The 19,494-nt window shown below is 40.6% G+C and overlaps 1 protein-coding gene and 1 long non-coding RNA gene across 3 annotated transcripts; both read right to left on the reverse strand.

Moving 5' to 3' along the window:
- Positions 1–1,809: 1,809 nt before the first annotated feature.
- Positions 1,810–2,842, reverse strand: LOC148722741 (uncharacterized). Its single transcript, XR_015991968.1, has 3 exons — positions 2,788–2,842; positions 2,569–2,645; positions 1,810–1,948 (listed from the first exon to the last, which is right to left on the reverse strand). It is a non-coding gene; the product is annotated as an uncharacterized LOC148722741 (long non-coding RNA).
- Positions 2,843–2,906: 64 nt separating this feature from the next.
- LOC111342316 (uncharacterized) lies at positions 2,907–19,453 on the reverse strand. 2 transcript variants are annotated; one of them, XM_088734145.1, is made up of 16 exons: positions 18,456–19,453; positions 16,488–16,613; positions 15,874–15,986; positions 15,423–15,521; positions 11,869–12,021; positions 11,592–11,723; positions 11,275–11,397; positions 10,914–11,036; positions 10,160–10,312; positions 9,832–9,954; positions 9,094–9,267; positions 7,098–8,814; positions 4,053–6,837; positions 3,845–3,943; positions 3,243–3,359; positions 2,907–2,950 (listed from the first exon to the last, which is right to left on the reverse strand). In XM_088734145.1, the coding sequence occupies exons 1-12, from the start codon at positions 18,563–18,565 to the stop codon at positions 8,540–8,542; spliced, it is 1,704 nt and encodes a 567-aa protein (XP_088590271.1). In that variant the 5' UTR covers positions 18,566–19,453; the 3' UTR covers positions 2,907–2,950; positions 3,243–3,359; positions 3,845–3,943; positions 4,053–6,837; positions 7,098–8,539. The 2 variants fall into 2 exon arrangements, with proteins under 2 accessions (XP_088590271.1, XP_088590270.1); XM_088734144.1 differs by having other exon boundaries at positions 4,053–8,814.
- Positions 19,454–19,494: the final 41 nt, after the last annotated feature.

Genomic DNA, 19,494 nt, shown 5'->3' on the forward strand with positions numbered 1-19,494 from the left:
AAAATGTTTGCAAAATCCACAATCGTGAAGGAGTACATTTTCGAAGGGAAGGACTCCCATATTGTGGATCCAAATCCAGACAAGGTAGAGAGACACGAAGAGAAAGCTTGCTAAACAACAAGCAGCTGGCCAAAGTGCCTCAAGGAATTCATGCGAGGTCGCCTTCAAGTTCAGCCTCTGCTGAACCACTAGCAAGGTCTGTCATATATACAGAAATGGCTGCGGCACTTCATTGAGAAAATTATGTCTGTTTACCAGAGCAGAGCTTAGCGAACATTTACTGAAACATTTCGTGGCGACGAGAAAATTAAAACTGTTTCTCAGTGTTCCCTTAATCAAGCCATGTACGAGCGGGAGAACAGTGTATTGTAATAAGCTATGTCTTATGTATGTCAGTAGACCTTGCTGCATTTTGATTTATTCATTTCCAGTTTTTGAGAGTATTTTCCAGTTTTTAGTGGCAGTTTGCACAAACACATGTAGTGACTCGCAGGGGACATTTGTACAAAACTAGGGAGGAAAGGGCGATTGTCTTGAGTGAATTTCAGATACCAAAAGATTACTAAATTCTTAGACCCTTTTTTCTTTTGTTAATGTCAATGAAGGCTCCGAGAAAAAGCACAAATGGTGAGCGAATTGTGTGAGAAAACATAAACTGTGAGTACTTGGTGTAATCTACGGTCAAAACCAATGTCACCTCCAGTCAATCAGAGCACCCTCCCTAGGGGTTTAGAAGAGATAACACATAGTGAACCAAAAAGAACCTCTCCCTAGTGTGAAGATCAAAGGTTTGTCTTGTTGGAGGTAGAACGTATCTCACCCAACTTAACGTAGGGCAACAATTCATGTATGCTTTCTGACTTTAAAGCATTTTCCCTTGATGCAAGGGGAAAGATTATTTCTCAGTACTATTGGTAAATTTCTCCAACCCCGAAATTTACTCTGAGCTTAGACTGTTAGCCCCTGGATTGCGTCAAATTATCAGCCCTTAAATCTCCGAATAGAGCTCCGCTTATCATAAGCTGTTTTCAAATGGACACAAGCGGAAATAGAAATGAGATTTTACACACAAGATGTAAGTGGAACTTTATATAAATATGTTCAAACAATTCTAAAATCCACTGACTACTCAATGTAGATCACTGAATTACTGCATAATTTTTTTCTTAAATTATTCTTAGGCAATTGATAAATTCTCTTCTAATGTACATGTTAGAGATGAAAGCATTCATCTTTATCATTCATATCATTCAACTTTATTTCTGTAATACCCGGAAAAATCTCAGCAAAAAAGCTGACCTTGACTAGTTTGGATGATGCAGAATTAATCATTTAGAGGGAGGTATAATTTCCAGCTGAATATATTGTTGAACGTATACACATGAACAAAGCATCAAAAAAGGTATTGGATGGGGTGGGGGGATCAGAGGGGCGGGGGCGGGGTCTTACTACGAAATTCGTCGTTTTTGAGAGAGAGAGAGGGGGGAGATTTTCTTACGCCTGTAATCATTACCTTATTCCATTTCGTTGACAAAGCAAAAAGGTTAAAGTTGCCCTGACGAAAACGAACCGAAACACATGAAATCAAGGTCAAAAGGGAAAAGAACGCCAAACATTAAACCATCGCTGCCTTACTAAAAGCCTGAGTTTGTAGTAAAAGTGGTTTTCTCCTTTGAGGAGCTATGCAAAGTTTCTTATATCGGCTCATCGGCATCCTTGGTTTTGAAGTCCCCATTGTCGTCGTAGTCTTCAGGACCATCTCCAGGACCATCTTCTGGCCCCTCTGCGAATGAATATTCGTTATCCTCTGTGCGTTTTCCCTTTCGCTTTACGTTTGGGTTACCCAGGTAGGCTGGATTCTCAAACTGTGCCGTTCTTGCCGGTAAATAATTCCTTCTTACTCTCCGCCTCTTACGGATGAAGAATACCAAAAGTATGGCACCTAACACTGATTAAAATACAGCAAGTGTCAGAATCAAAACAAAAGAAAAATAAGTTGATCGTGCATCGAGGTTCACCAAAAATACAAGTACAAGTTTCGGTTCTTCTGAGCTTTGGATGTTTGCGTTTTCTTTTATGCAGAAGGGTCAAATGATTTACGAAACTCAAGCTGCGCTTGCTATCAGTTGAAGAAAGTGTAGGGCGTGTTACTCATTAATTATCCAGATATCAGTTGAGATAGTATGAGAAACGTTTATATGATTGTACACGGCCTACCTAGCACTGCAGCGAGTGGTGTACCAATGGTGACGGGAAGTTTCCAAAAAAACTCTTCAGCATTTTCCTGTTCTTTGGCCTCTTCTGGAGTCTTAGTTGTAAGTTGTTTATTGGTGCTTTTCTGACAAGAAAAATGAAAGACATTGGAAGAGTGTGGCGCGATAAACAACTACAAAGAACTTGTTACACGCATGCAGCAACAAAATTAGCCTCTCCTTGTCAGCCAGCTCACCTTACACTATCGTAAAGTTTTAGCATCTCAGCTTTTAACTGAGAGCATCGTAAAAAACTTGTTTACCATTTTCTTGTCTTGTTGCGGGTCCAATTTATTCATCGAGAAAGTCTACCTACCTTCGCTTCATCACATCGCGATGTTGCCAATGGTGTAGAAATGGTTATCTTGTCTTTAGTAACGGATTTTTGAATGTCTGTCATGTTCAAAGTAAAAAATATATACTCAGTTCACAATTGTGTCAACGTTGAAATTTTCAATGATTTGACCGACAAAGTAGAGTTGCATTAGAGTCTGGAGACTAGTCGTAAGTGTTAGAGCAGAAAGAAATAGCTTACCTTCGCACTGCGATTCACCGACATCTCCTGGTGAGGCTGTGATGAAACCTTGTCCACAGGGAAGGCAATCCATCTGACCAGAAGAGGGCTGGTAAAAACCAAGCGGACAAAGAGCGCATGTCTGGTTCACAGAGCTGTGCGAGCCAGCAGGACATACAGTTCGCTGCACAAGGAACGATTAAACAATTCTCTACGACAAGTTCTATGATAATTACAATTTTCACAGTTCACTGAGGACTCGGAACAGTTAGCAAAACGAAGAGGAAAAAATTACCTAAGTTCCTGCATAACTGGGAAAACAATCCCCCCCTTCCTTCTATACTTAGACGCCGTATTTCGGCTGAGTAAGAGAAAATCAACAACAATTTTCCTCCTCAATACACTTTTAAAATGCCATACCTAACGGAGAACATATCACAAATGAGCACTTCTGAACGTCATGATGGAGATCATACCTATACAGTTGTGGCCATGCTAGGTGTATCCAATATTGCAGCTACACTGATATGAGCCGGGAACATTCACACAATGTTGGTCACATCCATCATTATATGTAGCACATTCATCTTTGTCTATGTATGAAAACACACGACATATGTTTCTCATATACGCAAAGGAGAAAATATCAGTTCAAGGATCTAGGAAAATGCAATCATACGTCGTAAATTTGTTCACGTGTACTCCTGAACGGTGTCTATTTGCTTGTATGTTTCAGCGAAATATTCAAGGAGCGCTTAAGTTATCACCTGAGTGTGAACTATCCATAGATAAATAAGGGGAGGGGGGACGTTTCTATAGAAAATTTAGTGCTGCATTGGTTTTATAAACTGAGTTGATAATGTAATTGGCCACCGTAAAGAGTTTCTAAAGCTCTATCGATAAATTGACTACGGAGAAGCCCTACATGGGTTCTCAGTCTCCGTCTTAGAACTAATGAAAACTAGTTAGAGTACATTGTGGTTTATCATAACGATATGATTCCGGGATGAAGATGCAAGAGATGACGAGGGAGACGTTGATGATAACAACACATGGACGCTATGTAAATACAGTGTACCTTCGCTACAGTTAGACCCAGTCCATCTCGGAGAACATTGGCACGTGTTGGGTGCGACACAGGACCCGTGATTGTAATCACAACCTTGGGAGCAGATCGCTAAAAAGATATAAGAAGAAGGTTTGATTAAAAAATTGTGATGCGACACTATCGCGAACTAGTTTGTAAGTCCATTAGGCGAATAAGGAAAGTCTGTGATGTAATGTACCTTTCGTGCATTCTCGTGAGCTTGAAGGACTTTTCTTCCATCCACTGCAGCAGTAAATTATTTTGACATTGACATTTCTGGTCCTTTGGACAAAGTAGTACACTGTTCTTGGTCTAAAAGTTAATCACATATCCAGTAAATTTCAAGAATTATCCAGGTTATAGTGAAATATGTTGGATAATTCTATTTGTATAATAAACGAAATTAGATCCTATGTAGAACTGAGTAATACGTGAACAAATGGCTCTAAGAAACTACATTAGGAAACCACAATGCTGTCTGCCCCAAGCCAAAAAAAAGTTAAATGAAATCGACATGTTCTGGTTTTTATCTGATTCTCTGTCCCAATATTTCTTGGTTTTAAAATTTTGGTGAGATTCGGAATATTACTTTTAAAAGAACTGGGTAAGAAAATAGCGATAAGCGTGAAGCCACGCAAATAATACATTCTCGTAAGAAATCGACAACGGATGCAAATAATAAAAAAAAAAAATTATCAGCAGCCTTACCTTCAGGTATTGGAGGTAATGAAGAAGAACAAAGGGAGTACATTTTAAAGCTTGATGCGAAAGCGAAAGTGGATTTTAAAATGAAAATATTGGGAACGTAAGGATCTTTCAAGCTCAGTTGCCATTACAAAAAAAAATTCTTTCCAAACATCAAGATGTTGAAAAGTTTTCGGATAATTTCACCAAAACGGCCTAAAGCTCGCAATATGCTCTTTCGGCACAAACACTCTTTGCCCTCCACCATAGACAGCCATTCTTAAGTACAAGGCCTTGAATAATTTTTACACACATGTATTGGAAGCCAAGTTTTTCATAATCTTCAAGCTACTTTCACGCTGCAAGAAGTTTCCTCAAAATAGTTTCCCTAAAGCTTTTGAACGTTATGCCAATTACAAAAGAAGTACACCGCTTTCATTTTCCGGTTTCCACGAATTCCGAAAGTCTTGAAGTTTTTTTTTTTCATTGCTGTTGTAATTAATTGTCAGTACCGCGATTCAAAAGCTGTTTATTCTTCAACGTGTATTCCATAATATTATGCTCCGTTTGTTTGCTCATTGTCAAGGTTTGATTTGACTGTTAAGTTTTTTTCGGCGGAATACATTTCTCGGAAAATGATATTCTTTTTCTGAGAATCCCTCCTATACAATCTGATGAGCGAGCCGTTTTGTCGACGAAACCAAAAGATGTGTTCCGAATAAGCTGCATTCAATCCTTCTTATCTATGAAAATTGTAGTCGAACCAGAACAGCCTCGACCTGGCAACGTTGTGAAGATACAGATGCCGACAATTTTTGTGATTGCAAATGCCGGTTTAAATCGCATCTTTGACAGAATCCGCTATATGACACTTTCATAATCATAACTGCTTCTTATCCTTATTCCATACTCCATTCCACATTCTCTACAACTCTGTACGTCTATCAATCTGCCCATGTCACCCTTCTGAGATTCCAAAATTTATTTGCAATAAGGAAGTGCTGAAGAAACGTATTGGTTTGCAGACACAATTAATAAACATAGCACGAAAGCTCCAGGCAAACACCACGAACATCATAAAACAGAGTCTGTTAACTTACCCAAATTCGTTGAGATTTGATGGGTTTTTAACAGTTTACCTCCTTCTCTTGAATCATGTAAATAACAAAGTATGCGACAAAAAATAACTTGGGAAACATAGTGGCGCAGTGCATTTTGTAGCCCTCACTATTTGGCTTATAAATGAACCCGCAACCACTGTGGAAATTAATAAATGCGAGTTAAAAAGGCAGTGAGGCGCAACCGAAAGCATGCGGAATGTAAAGAGAAAATTTTAAAACTTTACTTTTCGAAATAGCGGGCTTGTCCTCCTGCTCGAATTCTATCCTGCAAACTATTCGTTAAAATAGCTATAAAGATTTCCTAAACCTCAGCATTTTGCACGTTCGAGAAAGCTGCTTTAGGTATTGGCGAGTTCATTTCCGGTTTCATGATTTCTCGACATCGAAAATAGCAACGTTTGCATATTATTGTAGGCATTGTTTCCTTTCTAGGAATACTATATCTTATTAACCAAACGCGAGGGCCGTACTGGGAGAATATCGGCCCGAGGTCTTTACAGTACGGACCGAGCGCAGCGAGGTCCGTACAAAAAAGACCGAGGGCCGATATTCTTCCAGTACGGTCCCGAGCAAGCTTGGTTAATATGAAATTTATTATACGACTGAAGTTCAAAGGGACACAAGTGCGGTATCATTCGGGACCATTCGGGACAGTGCCCGGTCCAATACTTAGAGAATATTGGACCGGCAATGGAGCATTTTGATTGGTTGATTTTAGTTATTGGCCCTCTGACTGCCCGAGTCGTGTAATAAATCTCTTTCCTTGGAAAGCACTGGTGACGAATTGACGAATTGACTCAGTCAGCAATCATCGTACTGCTTTTCAAAGCAAATCCTGCCGAGAATTATTACTCATCCATTGGTCTGATGATCTGGTCTTTTTAAACGACAGATATAAAAAATAAACCAAACAAGTAAAACAGAAATAGCATTGTAAATGCTCTTACATGTTCTATTATTTCTTTTTCTAGCCGGAAGCTCAAACACTCTACACGTCATTTAAACAACATGTTTTGTCGGGGTGAGCTCACCCGTATACAACCCTCAAAACTTTCTTTCCCTTCAATTTCAGTGGTCAGCTCCAGTTCATGAAGCAGTCCATTCTCATCACGGAATTGTTGTGACTGGGACACCAACCCATATGCTTCGGCAAAAATTAACGCTCCTCTTGCCTTATCTCTGCACAAAAAATATTTGAATAAGTAATAAATAAATAAGAAAAATAACGAGATCAGAATCAGTCGATCAAGTTTATCTACAGGGTTCTTTTTCCTATATGAAGGAGTTCGTATAAATTGATTATTTGGTGTCCATGGAGACCGTCTGTTAAGATATACTTTGATCGAGATAATTGTGTGATAAAAGTTATTTGCTTGTCTGTTTTTAACATAGTCAAGTAAATCTTCCATGCAAAAAAAAAAAAAAAAAAGCCGACTTACTGTATTTGTGCCAAGTGTTGGTGCTGTTGCCTCTTGCCTACTTCTGTAAAGTCTTTCCCAGAGTGGATCAGGTTCTGGCACATGCGTTGTACAGATCTGCAGCCTTTGCCTCCGGAGATGCGCTAAGTTCGTCACGAATTCTCGCGTGAGGGAGACTGTTCAACTTTGCGAGGCTGAAGCGACAGTTAAATTCACTTCTCACCTATCAGCTGTTTCCTCGGTTTACCGTTTGAGATGGACTTGCACGTTCGCGACCAGATTTTGCTAGTCGATTTCCAAGCTGTTATAGACTTATTTGTAACAGTTAAAACAGTGTCTTGGGCATACAGATTGCTGGGCGATCGGGGGGCTCAGTAAGTTCTCAAAAGAGCTCTTGATCGCACACAGATTGCTGGGCGATCGGGGGGCTCAGTGAGTTCTCAAAAGAGCTCTTGATCGCACACAGATTGCTGGGCGATCGGGGGGCTCAGTGAGTTCGCACACAGATTGCTGGGCGATCGGGGGGCTCAGTGAGTTCTCAAAAGAGCTCTTGATCGCATACAGATTGTTGGGCGATCGGGGGGCTCAGTGAGTTCTCAAAAGAGCTCCCGATCGCACACAGATTGCTGGGCGATCGGGGGCCTCAGTGAGTTCTCAAAAGAGCTCTTGATCGCATACAGATTGTTGGGCGATCGGGGGGCTCAGTAAGTTCTCAAAAGAGCTCTTGATCGCACACAGATTGCTGGGCGATCGGGGGGCTCAGTGAGTTCTCAAAAGAGCTCTTGATCGCACACAGATTGCTGAGCGATCGGGGGACTCAGTGAGTTCTCAAAAGAGCTCTTGATCGCATACAGATTGTTGGGCGATCGGGGGGCTCAGTAAGTTCTCAAAAGAGCTCCCGATCGCACACAGATTTCTGGGCGATCGGGGGCCTCAGTGAGTTCTCAAAAGAGCTCTTGATCGCATACAGATTGCTGGGCGATCGGGGGGCTCAGTAAGTTCTGAAAAGAGCTCTTGATCGCATACAGATTGTGGGGCGATCGGGGGGGCTCAGTAAGTTCTGAAAAGAGCTCTTGATCGCATACAGATTGTGGGGCGATCGGGGGGCTCAGTAAGTTCTGAAAAGAGCTCTTGATCGCATACAGATTGCTGGGCGATCGGGGGGGCTCAGTAAGTTTTGAAAAGAGCTCTTGCCCGCATACGGATTGCGATTCAAATTTACCACTTTATTGTTTATGTATATTGATGATGTCTTCACCTTGCGCCCGTTATGCCGCGCATTCCGGCTGCTCTTTCTCAAACACCCATGCCACAGGCATAGGGGTTTGAAAATAATTCGTTCGATAAAACAAACTCTTTAAAGATATAATTTGATGAGTTTGTTTATAATGGGGGCGAGTTTATAAGGAAACGGCGGTGCTGCGTCACCTTCTCTCCCCCCCCCCCCCAGTACGTAGGGTTATTCAAAAAGTGAACAGGGGTCTGGTATTCGATTTTGCTACGATATTCATTCTCCAGTCTATATCTATTTTCTCATGACAACTCATACCTTCACACGTAAAGTTTCCTATGTCCCATGCCACGTCGCTGGAGTTAGTCAGTCGGCATGTTGCAATGGTGCTGTCAAAGGCAACGTATCCTTCCATACAGTCAAGCGTGCAGCTGGAACCAAACGTCACGTGACATGGGAGTAACACTACGCCTTTCTCTGGTGGGTGTAGTCGACCACAACTTTTTACTATGTTGAGTTATAGAAGTAACAATGAGGCGAGTGTTAATGGAATGACAAGGTAATCGGAAACATCCAAATGATGCAGGCGATAGCTTGCTCAGCTGGCAGTACAAACTTTTCACACATAAAAGATATCTCTGTTGTTGAATATGGTCGGGAAAAAGGAAAAAGGAGATGATAGACGAAAAGAAGAGATACTGTAGAAACAAAGGCGACAGAAAAAAGGAGAAGGAAAAACTGAAAAGTCTAAGAAGCTGCTAACTATTCAACTGTCATTGTTGTTACCTTTGCAGGACGTTTGCTGTCCGTCCCACTTTGAAGAATTGAGGCAAGTTCTCTTTTCCGAACCTTGTATTTCATATCCATCCTCGCACGAGAACCAGCAAGTCTCATTTGTGACAAATCCGCTGCAGTTCATGTGACCATGAGGTGGGGCGATGATGTTCTCGCAAGGAAGTCCTAAATAATTATTTGAAAATAATTATTTAGCGAGGAATAATTATTTGAAACCTCATTAATAACAGATTTCTATATATATTTGAGGCCCAGATTCAGACAGACAGACAGACAGACATCTATATTTATACAGGATTGCCCCTTCAGTGTAGTAAAGACTGGTATCAACGGGGTCCTGTTACCCACCCAACCCACCCCAGGGGAGGACATCCATCACACAGTAATCTCGTGCGTGGGAAATTAACGTCTCCTGCCCCTAACCCTGCAGGAGACGGGACCTCCATTTATTCGTCCCTATCCGAGAAGACTAGAATATCTAACCAATTCTTGATGTTAAAGAAAGGAAGCATATTCTTCTCAGTTAATTTTAAGACCCTGAGTGTTGGTCCGGCCGGTATTGAACTCTCGACCTCCCGCACAGCAGTCCGGCGCTATCCCAATTGAGCTAACCAGGCGGTCGTACCCATTGCTCAATAACATTTATTTCTGAGTCTTTTACTTGTTCATAGACTCTGAAAACAACCATTTATCAGCTGAATCTGTTCTGAGGTAGCAGTTATAACCTACCTTCACAGGTTTGCATGTCGGCCCTTTGTCTGTAACCATAGAAACACGAGCAGCCATAAGAGCCAGGCATGTTGTGGCACTTGTGTTCACAAGAGTGGACTCCTGTGTTACATTCGTTTAAATCTGTGAGGTACAACAAAAAACGATCAGCGATCTCTAACTGCGCAGAACTCGATCCACACACAACTTTCCTTTAGGAGACCGGCCTAGTGGGTTGGTCGATGTTTTATTCGGCCTAAAGCCAGGTCTTTAGGATAGATATTGGAGTATGAGGTGAGGCTGTTTTTATCTTCCGCATTGTTGTAAAAGGATTGTAGGATACTCTTACCTCGGCACCGCTTTCCATCGTATAGAAGCTGATATCCCTGGTCACAGCTGCAAGTGTAATTCCCTGGAGTATTATGACATATTTGATCGCATTCTGCTGGGATGACCGTTTTGTTAAGGCTTTCTACATGAACAGGGGTGCACTCGTTCACATCTGAAAAAAAGGTTCCAACATACTTGACGAAATGAATTATATTTGAAAAGGTGTACTCGGATAGAGCGACAAACAACTTAAGTGAAAAACTATCAAAAAGTGACATTTTCTCGAAGAAAAAAACTGTTTCTTAATTCGTGAACAGGTGAGAGACTTTATGGAAAGAGGGGCAACTCAACACTAAGAAGGCCATGGTAAAAAGACCATGTGACTGACCGCTTACCTGAACAAGTTCTGTTGTCTTCATTTGTGGATAGAGCGACCAACAGATTAAGTGAAAAACTATCAAAAAGTGACATTTTCTCGAAGAAATAACTGTTTTCTTAATTCGTGAACAAGCGAGAGACTTAATGGAAAGAAGTGCAACTCAAGACTAAGAAGGCCATGGTAAAAAGACAATGTGAGCTCTTACCAGAACAAGTTTTGTTGTCTTCATTTGTGGATAGAGCGACCAACAGATTAAGTGAAAAACTATCAAAAAGTAACATTTTCTCGAAGAAATAACTGTTTTCTTAATTCGTGAACAAGCGAGAGACTTAATGGAAAGAAGTGCAACTCAAGACTAAGAAGGCCATGGTAAAAAGACGATGTGAGCTCTTACCAGAACAAGTTTTGTTGTCTTCATTCAGTTCGTATCCCGAGTTGCAAGAGCAGAAGAAACTTCCAAGGTAATTGTTACACTTTTGCTGGCAGCCGTGATGACTCAACAAACAATAAGGGTTATCTGTAACATAAGAAAACAAGCGGTTTCTTCCTGTGCGGTTTCAATAAGAAGCCGTCAACTCAATACTCTTGTATAAAGCTTCATTTAAGCGTACTTGATCAAAATGGGGAGTTTCACCGAAGGTGTTACGTAAGGGTGTAAACGAAGAAGGATAAGACGGAAAGAACCAAACTTTGCCTGCAGTGCTCCTCCGCCATTTCAAATAAACTTGCCGCCATGTTCACTAAGAGTAACATACCTGAGCAAGATCTTCCATTTGCATCCAAGACAAACCCAACGGGGCATTCACAGCGATAAGATCCCGCAGTGTTCACGCACTGGTGGGTGCAGAAACCATTACTTGACAGGCATTCGTCAATATCTGACGACAGAGAGTAATATTGCTGTCAGCCTTACAACACTGGTACAGCGCAATGAAACGAATAGAGGTGTAAACAGAGTAAGAACTATTAGCTGGCTAGCAAGTTGCATTTCTGATCACATTTAAGCTGCCCTGACGCTGAATTTTTCCTTACTGTTTCCTAAAAAACATGTACTGAGTAGGTTTTTTTTTACCTTCGCAGTAACTACCATTGCCGTTCCCGCTGATGAGGTTGAAGCCGCTATAGCATCCACATGAGAAATTTCCGGGTTGATTATAGCATATTTGTGGGCATCCTCCATTGGCCGTTAAACATTCCCTGACATCTTAAAGACAAACACATGTAATATTTACCAGTATCACGTAGACTCAAGATATTGTCATTTAACTGATTTCCGTTCACACCCTGACCAAGCCATCTTCGATTCTCTTCCACCTAACAGATCAGTCATAATTTTCTTTAAACATTACCATCGCAGATGGTTCCACCACTTCGGAGCTTAAAACCTGGTGCACAGGTACACTTGTAGCCAGGAACGTGGTTCTCGCAATTTGCACCACAAGGCTCCTCAGGAACACCACAACTGCAAGGTCCCGGTAATAATGTTTTGCATTCGTCAATGTCTGAAATTGAGAAACAGCCGGTTAAACTGATAGAACTTGGCTTAAAAGTAAAATACCAAAAATAATACCAAAATGTACCTGAGGCGCTTAATCCGCAATTCAGTTACAACAAAAGAACACTTAAATTTTGTAGAAAATTTCCACGCGACCACTAGGGCGCGACTTCGGTAAATGACATGTACAAAACGCAAGTAAACAATGGACAGAAAGATACGAAGCAATACGAAAATATAAGCAGAATATTAAAAACTTTCCTGTCGATCCCGCAACGCCTATGGCTCGCACAGCTAAAAACTTGATCGACGACGACAAAGAAAACGAATTACAACTAACAACACGGAGAATACGAAAACTGAGAAAGCTTAGTGAAATTGAATCAAACGGCAAAATCGTAGCTCAAATGTAACGCACAGTCGGGCAATAGCACATCCTCGCATCTGTTTTAGATATCGTACATAGCAGAGCTTATGGTCGGCAGCAAAGCTGTAAAACCAAGAAGATCTAGGAATAGATTTCTTTAAAACCCTCAATTTGCATCTAGCTCTTCTTTTCTTCGTGGTCCTGAAAACCTTGTTTATCGGTGTTCTCAGGGCCCGCGGAGTGGATTTTCAATTGGGCAGGGGGGGGGGGGGCTAATGCGAACGCGTTAGCGTTAGCCAACTAGGGGGGTCCGTGGCATGCTCCCCCGGGAAAATTTGAAATTAAAGTCTTCTGAAATGGCTACAAATGGATCTAAAACTGCCAAAAGGGAAGTTAATTTTCAATTCTTATAAAACAGCGGGTAACAAACTGGCCTTCACGTTTGACCAAATTGAAATGAATAGACTAACTTCTAAGTAAAAAAAATAGTGATTTAATCAGCCAAAAAAGTGGGGGAGCTAAAGCCCCCCAGCCCCACCCCCTGCGCGATCCCTGGTTCTGGACGGCTCTCGGTCTCTCTGTCGTTTTATTCTTTTAACTGTGTTAAAAGGCCGGTAATTATCACTCCTTCGTAAAGAGAGCAATAAACCCAAATAACGAGTACTACTACTTTTAAAATTATTTTGCCGATTAAAGTATGCCACAGCTTTATCAGACGGTTTGATTTGCGTTTACGATGCGAAGCGTTACTAAAGGTGAAGGTTACTGATGTACAGAAAGCCGATTTATTTTTGGACTGGTTGCCAACGGTAACAGTCAAACTACAAGGCAAATAGATTGATTATGTTCTAAGTATGAAATAACATTTGAAGAGTTGAAATCGCAACGAAATGTTACCTACAATTCTGTCTGGCAGTCCATACATCGCTACGCGCTCTTTTTCCAGATGTCTTCTGATGACTGTTAGACCAGTACTAAATTTACATATGGTGAACGATCCTCGCAGTAGATAGCGCTATTTAAGCAATAGCGAAAATCAGACCTGAAAAAAATCAGGCCTGTACGGGACTCGAACCACTGACCTCTGCGATACTAGTGCAGCGCTCTACCAATTGAGCTAACAAGCCAACTGGGAGCAGGCCGTTAATAAGTCCATTTGGCTACACATTGTTAGGCACATTTTCTTTCCCATTCACACCACTCATCACCAACTTAACGGCCTGCTCCCAGTTGGCTTGTTAGCTCAATTGGTAGAGCGCTGCACTAGTATCGCAGAGGTCAGTGGTTCGAGTCCCGTACAGGCCTGATTTTTTTCAGGTCTGATTTTCGCTATTGCTTAAATAGCGCTATCTACTGCGAGGATCGTTCACCATATGTATCTAATACCGCAGTTCAAATATATGAGCTTCATATATTTACTTGTATCTGATTTATCACTTTCACGGGTTTATTACGAATCAACTTAACGGCCTGCTCCCAGTTGGCTTGTTAGCTCAATTGGTAGAGCGCTGCACTAGTATCGCAGAGGTCACTGGTTCGAGTCCCGTACAGGCCTGATTTTTTTCAGGTCTGATTTTCGCTATTGCTTAAATAGCGCTATCTACTGCGAGGATCGTTCACCATATGTATCTAATACCGCAGTTCAAATATATGAGCTTCATATATTTACTTGTATCTGAGTACTAAATTTGTCGCGTCTATTTAAATAAAAAATTAACGTAGCTCCATTTTCTGCCTTTAAAAGCACTCACAACCCACAATTCCTCTATTCGCTCCGACGAAGGGCTAACGCTCGAAACGTCAACTTTTGTAATCGTTACGGTGGCCAATTTACCATGTCAACTTTGTTGATATATCCAAAATTATTTCGTTACTCCCACCGACGCAGCCCCAAACAGTTTCTTTCGAAACTATCAGCCTTTATTTAAATAAAAAGGTCTAAATCGTCCCCAGATTCCCTGCGACAGCATTCTGGCGCCAGAACGGAATAACTACATAAGGGGGTTATTTATATGAAGTATATGTTAAAAATTCTTATTACACTAAGCGCAAATCACGGTTCGTTGCTCAAAGATATTTTCAGTTCAACGACAGCAGCCTCACTGGCTCGCGTGGGTTTGACAAGGCACATGGTCGAAAACCATATGGATTCATCAATTCGTCGTTTTCTTTTCGTTTCCTAATTTGATTGGTCCCGACTATTCCTCGCTCTGTTTTTCCTTGAATGGGATTCGTCGTAGTCTCTTCTTTCTCGACTCCTGGAGATTATAAGTCCATTTGGCTACACATTGTTAGGCACATTTTCTTTCCCATTCACACCACTCATCACAAACTGTCACATGACAGGAAGGAGGGTACAGTTTCAGAGAAAAGAACAGTGGCTTGTGGAGTCCCACAGGGCTCCGTGCTTGGCCCATTGTTATTTTAGCTATATGTTAATGATATCTATAATGCCTCTGAGAAATTTAAATTTCATTTGTTTGCTGATGACACCAATCTCTTGTATGGCGATAAAAATCTTAAGTCTTTAGAGACTATAGTTACAGCGGAGCTGTCAAAGTTCTGGGATTGGCTTAATGCCAATAAATTAACGCTTAACGTTAAGAAGTCTAACTTTGTTATTTTTCAACCCAAAGGACGTAGATCCAATAATCAAGTTAAAATAAAACTAATAGACAACAATACTAAAGTCTTCTACTTATCTCGAACAGAAGGTATATGTGAAATATCTAGGAGTCTATGCCCAAAAACACACGACATATGTTTCTCTTTATAAGCAAAGGAGAAAAGATCCATTCAAGAGACTTAAGTCCGTGTTATAACGATATAACCCTCTGAGATCCTAGAGAGATCTTGGAAAAAGCAGTCCTACGCGATAAAAGCCCTACCTGGGGATTTCAGTTTCGGTATTAAAACTAATGAAAACTAGTTGGAGCACATTATGGTTTATCATAACGATATGCCCCGTAATGGCCATGGAAGAGGTAACGAGGGAGACGTTGATAATAATAGCACACGTATGCCATCTAAATACAGTGTACCTTCGCTACAGGTAGACCCAGTCCATCCCGGAGAACATTGGCACGTGTTGGGTGCGACACAGGAACCGTGATTGGAATCACAACCTTGGGAGCAGATCGCTAAAAAAATATGAAAAGAAAGTTTAATCGAAAAAATTTTGATGTGTCATTATCACGAACTGGTTTGCAGGTCCATCAGGCAAATATGGAAAATTTGTGATTTAAAGGATCCCCTCCAACCACAATACCGTGCGCGCCTCTATTATTGTTTTGATGCCTAGTCAAATAGAAAGAACAATAAATTTGGAACGCGATTGAGGAAATTCAAGACCTCAGTGAGGCAAATGTACTCGGATGAACGAGGATTTCTTTCCACTTCACGACTTGTCCAATACCGGATGGCAGAGAAAATGGCGGATTTCACATATCGCGCGCGCAATGTATTGTGGTTGGAAGGAATCCTTTAATGTACCTTTCTTGCATTCTCTTGAGCTTGAATGACTTTTCTTCCATCCACTGCAGCAATAAATTATTTTGACATTGACATTTCTGGTCCTTTGGACACTGTAGTACACTGTTCTTGGTCTGGAAGATAATCATATATCCAGTGAATTTCAAGAATTACCCAGATAAGAGTGAAATAGGTTGGATAATTTTGTTTGAATGATAAAGGAAGTTAGATCCTTGGTAAAACTAAATAATACGTAAACAAATTGATTTTAAGGAATAGAAATGAAACCAATCTCATCTGGCGAGAGACAAGACGGTTACATGGATAAAAGAGAGGCGGAACTATTTAAAAGCTATAGGTAAGTGGCTAGATCAATTTCGTACCCAGATCCTACCGTGTTTAATGAAACGTATGGACCTTGTCACCACTTGGCCGTGGAAGGTCTGGGTACGAGGCTATGGCTAGGCTGCTAGGCAAATTTCAAATTGGCTCCGCCTGCAGTCAAATTTTCAGTACATTTCAAACAAATTTTCGTAAGGTTAGATTACTATCTGGAATCTCAATCCTCTTCTGGCGGAGATAAGAGCTGCTTAATTTTAGGAGCATGTATTTTCTTTTTTCATATTTCTACTGACCTGGTTACGCCACATCTGCCCCAACCAAAGAATCCGCAACTGGTTGTTGTGTGTGTGTATGTTGTTCTTGATGTAACAGTGTAGTAAGTCTCAGTCTGTATTGTATGCCTGGAACAGACGTTTTGCCTGCGAGATACAACAAGACAGTCCTATGTTTGTGCATGCACATGCGCATGCACAAACGCATGTACAAACGTTGAATTCTGGTAGGCGTTTCATCCAGAGAAAATAATAGGATGATATTGTCATAGACGAACCATCCTATGCATGTGTTGACATGTAAGAAAAACTATTGAAAAAATAGGTTTAGAAATTCATGACGGTTTCATTCCATAAGTGTGTTTTTCCTCGAACAAACCTTCATAAAATTAACCCTTCGTAACACAACGCCTCTATCTGCTACGAGGCGAGAGTCGCTAAATCAGGGGCTTGTTCAGTAATTGTTTATTGTACAGTCATGCACGATCGCTTTTCGTTTCGCATATGTCCTTTCGCTCACGGAAAGTGAAACGCGTCCGTACTCAGTCTGAGTGAGCTTAGGTCGTATGTGAGTGGTATTGAGGTGTTGGAGAACAGGGGAGTTAGTTTCTTTTAATATGAAACAGAATTCGGCAATAAGAAACTACTTTAGGAAACCACAATTCTCTCCGTCCCAAGCTAAGGGACCTAAGGATGAGTTACATGAAATCAACATATTCTGGCATTTGCCCTGATTCTCTGTCCCATTATTTTCTCTGATTTCAAAATTGCAGTGAAATTCTGATTCTTACTTTTAAAAGAACTGGGAAAGGAAATAGCGATTAGTGTGAAGCCACGCAAATAACACTTTCTCGTGAGAAATCGACAACAGATGAAAAAAAAACAAGCTATGAGCTCTGCCTCGAGGCATTGTCCTTACTCTAAGGGTTTGATGAAATCGAAAGTCGATTTGAAAACGCAGATATTGGGAACGTAGGGATCTTTCAAGCTCAGTTGCAATTGCAAAAACATTATCAGTTCAGCTTACTAAAAAGTTGAAAATTTTCCAGATAATTTCACCAACAAGGCCTGAACATAGCTTGCGAAACGGCTTGAACGCATATTGATTAAGTTAACCTTAACTGAGTCGGCACAAACACTCTTTGCCCTCCATTCTTAATAACAAGCCCCTGAATATTTTTTTACACGCAGCTAGTGGAAGCCAAGTTTTTCATAATGTTTAGGCTACTTTCAAGCCGCAAGAACTTTTCTCAAAATATAGTTTCCCTAAAGCTTTTGAACGTTGTGCCAATTGCAAAAGCTCTTCAAAGAAGTACACAGTTTCTGCGGTCTCGATGAATTCCGAATGTCTTGAGGTTTTGTTTTATCATGGAGTTTTAATAAATTTTCAGTCACGGAGGTCAAAAGCTGTGTCTTCTTCAAAGAGTATTCGATTTCTATCTTATTCCATGACATTATGCTCAGTTTGTTTGCTCATTGTCAAGGTTTGATTTGACAGTTAAGTTTTTTCGGTGGAATACATTTCACGCAAAATAATATTCTCTTTCTGAAAATACCTCGTATACAATCTGATGAGTAAGCCGTTTTGTTGACGAAACCAAGAATCGGTCTCATGGCACATTCATAACCATATGTTAAAACATAACCACATTTTAAAACAAAAATGGAAAAGAAATGATATTTTTTAAGTTTATCTAGCTTACGGCTGAAGCAAAGCAAGTTTGTTCGAGCCTAACGGCTACAATTTTTTGTCTAAGGTACGAAATCCATATCCTCTCCATATTCCATATTCTATACTCCATTCCATATCCTCTAAAACTCTGTACATCTATACCTGCCTATGTCACTCTTCTGAGATATCAAAATTTTAACTTGCATCGAGAGGTGAGCGCTGAAGAAACACATTGGTTTGCAGACGCAATAAACATGACGAGACACGTAACTTTCAGGTAAACACTAAAGCACATCATAAAAGTCCCCTTAACTTACCCAAATTCGTTGAGATTTGATGGGTTTATAACAGTTTGCCTCGCTCTCTTGAAGTATATAACCAAGCATGCGACAAAAAATAACTTGGGAAACAAAGTGGCGCAGTACATTTTGTAGTCCTCACTAGTTGGCTTATAAATGAACCGCAACGACTGTGAAAATCAATAAATGCGAGTTAAAATGACAGTGGGGCGCAACCGGAAACATGCGCAATGTAAAGAGGAAATTTTGAAACTTTTCGAAAAAGTGAGCTTGTCCTCCTTCTCGAATTCTATCCTGGGAACTTTTTGCAACAAATAGCCATAAAGATTTCCTAAACTTCAGCATTTTGTATCTTCGAGAAAGCTGCTTTGCGTATTTGTGAGTTGGTTTCCAGGTGTAGGATTTCTCGAAATCGAAAATAGTAACGTTTGCGCATTGTTGTAAGCATTGTTTATTTACTAGGAATACATTTCTTTCCTCGGAAAACACTGATGACGAACTGACTCAGTCAGCAATCATCCCACTGCTCAAAGCTAGTGACTCATCGATTAGTCTAATGATCTGGTCTTCTTAAACGACATGTTGTTTGAGAATGAAACCAAACTCTCTCCACTCTCATTAATTCAATGACGTCAATTGATAAAAATAAACCAAACAGGTAATTAAAAACAAGAATGGTTCATAATGGAACAGATAAATATTGTTTACAGATCACATGCCTGGTCATTCAAATTTATATTAAATGTTCAAAGTGCGTAAAGCTGCTGTAAAATACACTGCTTGCTCAGTAGTTGATGGACCTACACACTCCTTAATTTCCTTTCCCTTTTATATATTTCACAACCGAATTGGATGAGTTTCGTGACAATGGATCTCCTGCTATGAATCTCCTGCCATTCGTCACAACCCAATAATGAAATCATCCAGTTCTCACGATGTCGATGGTTTTCCAATGCACCTTAAATTTACAAACTACTCGTTAGTCTTCCGGTTCTAATTGATATATTAAGATATGACAGATGACAAAAGAGGCCATTTTAAGAATCTTTGATGTCAA

The sequence above is a fragment of the Stylophora pistillata genome, chromosome 9, assembly GCF_964205215.1.
Source record: "Stylophora pistillata chromosome 9, jaStyPist1.2, whole genome shotgun sequence".
Classification (NCBI taxonomy): Eukaryota; Metazoa; Cnidaria; class Anthozoa; order Scleractinia; family Pocilloporidae; genus Stylophora; species Stylophora pistillata.

Excerpts from the sequence above, each read along its gene's own strand:
- LOC111342316 (XM_088734145.1), bottom strand. The coding sequence starts at position 18,565 with ATGTACTGCGCCACTTTGTTTCCCAAGTTATTTTTTGTCGCATGCTTG. Across the intron at positions 11,398-11,591 it reads CAATGGTAGTTACTGCGAAG|ATATTGACGAATGCCTGTCA; the intron begins GTAAAAAAAAAC and ends CTCTGTCGTCAG. Across the intron at positions 11,037-11,274 it reads AAATGGAAGATCTTGCTCAG|ATAACCCTTATTGTTTGTTG; the intron begins GTATGTTACTCT and ends CTTATGTTACAG.